At 58.8% G+C, this 4701-nt stretch overlaps 1 protein-coding gene across 1 annotated transcript; it reads right to left on the bottom strand.

Moving 5' to 3' along the window:
* Nucleotides 1-553: 553 nt before the first annotated feature.
* On the bottom strand, nt 554-4449 carry Prph (peripherin). Its single transcript, XM_045152851.1, has 9 exons — nt 3849-4449; nt 3405-3465; nt 3139-3234; nt 2122-2289; nt 1902-2027; nt 1603-1823; nt 1457-1506; nt 1157-1236; nt 554-927 (listed from the first exon to the last, which is right to left on the bottom strand). Exons 1-9 carry the CDS (start codon nt 4382-4384, stop codon nt 859-861), a joined length of 1407 nt encoding a protein of 468 aa, XP_045008786.1. The 5' UTR covers nt 4385-4449; the 3' UTR covers nt 554-858.
* Nucleotides 4450-4701: the final 252 nt, after the last annotated feature.

Below are 4701 nucleotides of genomic sequence, written 5' to 3'. Positions count from 1 at the left end.
ATCTTTAGGCTTTGCAGGCAAGCACCTTAATCGCTAAGCCATCTTTCCAGCCCTCTAACACTTTTTTTTTTTTTTTTTTTTTTAGTTTTTCGAGGTAGGGTTTCACTCTAGCTCAGGGTGACCTGGATTCACTATGTAGTCTCAGGGTGGCCTTGAACTCATGGAGTCTCCTAGCTCTGCCTCCCAAGTGCTGGGATTAATGGCATGCGCCACCACGCCCAGCTATTAAAAACATTTTTAAAAAATAGTCATAGATGCCAAGAGTTTGGGAGTCAGAAAAAAATAACCCCAAAGTGGAAAAAATAATATACTGCTGGAAGCCGGGCGTGGTGGCGCACGCCTTTAATCCCAGCACTCAGGAGGCAGAGGTAGGAGGATCGCTGAGAGTTCGAGGCCACCCTGAAACTACATAGTGAATTCCAGGTCAGCCTGAGCTAGAGTGAGACCCTACCAAAAAAAAAAAAAGAAAGAAAGAAAGAAAGAAAAAAAGAAAATACTGCTGGACTGTTTCCCCATGCCCTTCCCCTCCACTACACACACACACACTGAGAAGTTTCTCTTGGTAGCAGCTTTATTTGACTCAGAGTAAAACACACAACTGGTCTACTCCACTTATCATGGGACCACCTTTTGAATAGCTTGTCCTGGGGGGTCATTGGCCTCTTAACCAGGATAGGAAAAGGAAAACATGGGTCATTTCTATATGTCCAGGCAGGAAGTGACTCAGCTACTGCTGGCCTGATAAGGGTGGCCATGGGCCAGGGTGGGGAGGATGTCACATGCAGAGGGAGGGAGTAGTTGAGGGTAGTGCTGGGGTTCCGGTTTAGAGTAGGCTTAGGGGAGCTCCGGACAGAGGGCTCAGTAGCTGTGAGCAGAAGACTTGTCCATCTCACTGTGCTGCTCCTTCTGCGACTCTGTCACCACGTGCTGTGGGCAAAGGGTACAGACAAGATGATTCAGTACCTCCTTGGGGCCACAGTGTCCCCTGCTTGGCATAACACTGCTGATGCTCCAGCTTATCTCTCCATCTTCCTTGTCTGTCGTCCGTCCCTCTTCCAAAGACCACCATCCTCAACACCCTAAGATCAGTAGCCAGTCTGGGGTTCAGAAGCAGCAGGGGAGGTGACCAGGTCCTGGATCAGGGGCTTTGTCTCACCTCTCCATCCCGAGTCTCAATGGTCCTGATCAGAACCATCTTGCGGCTGTGGCTGTCCTGGAGAGGTTCCATCTCAGGCACTAGAAGAAATCCCCGTGAGGGCAGAAAGGGAAAAGTTTGGGGTTCTCTTCTTTTAGACACCCTGCTCCCATCCCTAAGGGCCAAGGACAAGTACCACTTGAGGAACAGGGGCCAGTATAGGCCAGGACTCAGTTCCGTGGAGAAAACTCTCTCTATGAAGCAGACAAGATGTAGGGTGGGAACCAGATACAGGCTGGAAGCCAGACGTGAACAACTTACCAGTCGACTTTAGACTTAAGGAGGCAAAGGAATGAACTGGCACAGAGATCCTGCGGTTGAAGCACACCGTTAGCCCCACCACTCCCTTCACTCTGCTCCCCAAATGCCAACCATTCCAGGTCCATCCCAGCCACCTTGCCCCTCACCGGCTTTCTTCGCCCTCCAGTAGCTTCCGGTAGGTAGCGATCTCGATGTCCAGGGCCATCTTGACATTGAGGAGCTCCTGGTACTCCCGCAGGTGCCGGGCCATCTCTTCCTTAAGCTGCCGCAGCTCCTCCTCCAGCCGCGCGGCGCCCGCTTGGTACCCGCCGGCCTCCAGGGCGAACTGCTCCTCCAGCTCCCGCAGCTGCCTGAGCAGGGCCTCGTTCTGGGGGGAGCGGGAAGGGGCCGGTCATTGTCCCGCATTGTCCGCCCAGCGGCCCCGGGCACACAGGCCAGAGCTCACCGTGCCGCGCAGCCCGTCCACCTCGCACGTCAGGCTCTGGATCTGGCGTCGAGACTCGTTCATCTCCTGCTTGGCCTGGCGCAGGGCCTCGTGGTTCCGGTTGGCTGCATCCGACAGGTCCGCGTACTGCCGAGTGTCAGGTGACCACAGCTGGCACGCGCGACACTTTGCAGCGCTTCCCCCTCCCGGACCCTCCCGAGTCCTCCCCGGTCCCGCGCACTTTGGACTTGTACCACTCTTCGGCCTCCTGCAGGTTCTTCGCCGCGATGGTCTCGTACTGCGCGCGGATGTCCCTCAGCGCCGCCGTCAACTCCGGCTTCACTGTCGCTTCGACCTCCACCTGCTGCACCTGCTGACTTTCCACGCTCACCTGAAGGTCCCGCAGCTCCTATGGGCCAGAAAGGGCAGAGGATGAGCCGACTGTGCAAATCCCACGCACGCTGCGCAGGGTGTGCATGAGAGGAAGGGGACACTCAGCCTGGGTGGTGGCGCACACCTGTCATCCCAGCTTTCGGGAGGCTGAGACAGAACGATCTCAAGTTCAAAGCCAGGCTGGGCCACGAGACTGAGTCTCAAAGAGAAAGAGTGGGGCGTTATGGCGCACGCCTTTATTCCCAGCACTTGGGAAGCAGAGGTAGGAGGATCACCATGAGTTCAAGGCCACCCTGTGACTACACAGTGAATTCCAGGTCAGCCTGGACTAGAGTGAAACCCTACCTCGAAAAAAAAATGGGGCTGGAGAGATGGCTCGGAGTTGAAGGTTCTTGCTTGCAAAGCCTGGCAGATCGGGTTCGATCCCCCAGTACCCGCGTAAAGCCAGATGCACAGTGGCGCATGCATGTGGAGTTTGTAGCGGCAAGAAGCCCTGACATGCCAATGTTTTCTCTGTTCTCTCAAATAAATAAAAATAAAAGTGTGTGTGGGAACACTTCCATGAACAGAAGGAGGCGCCAAGGAGCGCAGCGCGTTCTGCACTGAGACCTGTGCCCAGACTGGCATTAAGCCAGCTGCAGCTCTCCCTCCTGCCAACAGGTGGCGCATGGGTGGGGGTACAACCACCTGTAGCGTGTTGGGGGTGGGGGATTAGGAGGTTGTAGAGACTCTGCGTGTACCCAGAGAATCTCAGTTCCCACTGCCAGGGAGAGTCCTCTGCCCCACCCCTCAGTCCCCACAGCACGGTCTCCTCAGCTCCCGGGAGGCCACCTCTAAGCCTCCCTTGACACCCGGGTCCGCACACCTCCTCATGCAGCTTCTTCAGGAACTCAATTTCATCCATCAGGGACTCAATCTTGCGCTCCAGCTCCAGTCGGGACAGCGTGGCGTCGTCCACGTCCTTTGTCGGGTTGTGAGAGGGGGAGTTCAAGAGAAAGGAGGGGCTGTTCAGGCCGAGGAAGGGTCAGGCTTTCCCCGTCTACCTCGTGAAGCAACTAGTTGCCTCTTTTCGCCCACTGGTGCCACCCTAGATACATACGCAGGTACCAGGTGCAGATGGCCGAGGCTCACCTTACGGAAAAGCACGAGGTTGTGCTCCGCGTCTTCCCGCTTGCGCGTTTCCTCCTCCAACCTGACACGCAGAGGCAGACAGTGTGCCACGGGGTCACCGCTAGGCCCTGGCCCCAGACTGCTCCCTCCCCCTGCCAGGATCTGCTGTTGCTGCTCCCCGGGACTCTAAAGGGGAGTCTTCAGGCTGCCTGTCTAATGGGCTGGGAACAGAGAGAGGGTCCCCTTAATACCCTGCCACTTTCCCCAGACACTAAGACCAAAGTGCTGGCTAGGGCGCTTGCAGTCTGCGGGGAGGATGGCTTGGGGCATCTATCTGCTGAGGTTGGCCAGCGGAGCCACGCCCTTGGGATGCTAGAGCGAAGGGGAGGGGAGGAAGGGAGGAGAAGGAGGAGCCCACGCCTGGACGGCCGTGGCCGCAGCTGGGCCGCAGTCCTGCCCCCTGACCTCTGCTTGAGCGCCGCCAGGTCCTCGGCCAGCCCGTCTCGCTCCACCTGCACCCGGTCGCGCTCGCGGCCCAGCAGCTCTAACTCGCGCCGCAGCTCGCGCAGCTCGTGTTGGCACAGCTGGTCGGCGCGCGCCGGCTCCTGGCCCCGGGCCTGGCTCAGCTCGCCGCGCAAGGCGGCGTTCTGCTGCTCCAGGAAGCGCACCTTCTCGATGAAGTTGGCGAAGCGGTCATTGAGCTCCTGCAGCTCTTGCTTCTCGTTGCTGCGCGTGGCCAGGAACTCCTGGTTGAGGGCCTCGGCCATGGAGAAGTCGAGGCGTTCCGAGGGCAAGCGCAGGGCACCGGCGCGAGGGGCACGAAAGCTGCCCAGGCGCATCGAGGAGCCCGGGGACGCCGAGCCCAGCAGGCGGCTGCTCGAGAAGCGAGAGCTGGACGAGTAGGAAAAGGCTCCAGGGGACAGTGAAGGCGGTGGCCCGAAGGTCCGGCGGTATGAGGTGGAGCTGATGCTGGCCCGGAGGCCCGACGGATGATGGCTCATGGCGACCAAAGGATGGCGATCGCCACTTGCAGAGCTAGGCCAGGACGGGAAGGAGCTGCGGACCGATGCGGGGAGGCTTTATAGGCCTGCGGTCTCAGGGGGGGCACGGGCAGCTCCTCCCACTGGCCTGACTAGAGCCCGGCTGCGTGGGGAGGGGGATGCCCCACCCTGCGGAGCAGCGGAGGCGCCTCTCTCTCCCCTGGTTACTGGCGGCCTGCCTACTTGATTCCCCCCTGTTGCTGGCGGGGATGGAAGAGAGGATGTGACCAAAGGAAAGGGACTGGGGACGGTGGCAGCACCTTCCAGCAACCATCCCT

Source organism: Jaculus jaculus, chromosome 6 (assembly GCF_020740685.1).
Source record: "Jaculus jaculus isolate mJacJac1 chromosome 6, mJacJac1.mat.Y.cur, whole genome shotgun sequence".
Lineage (NCBI taxonomy): Eukaryota > Metazoa > Chordata > Mammalia > Rodentia > Dipodidae > Jaculus > Jaculus jaculus.
The sequence above is the reverse complement of the archived record's forward strand: the minus strand, read 5'-3'. Positions and strand labels throughout refer to the sequence as shown.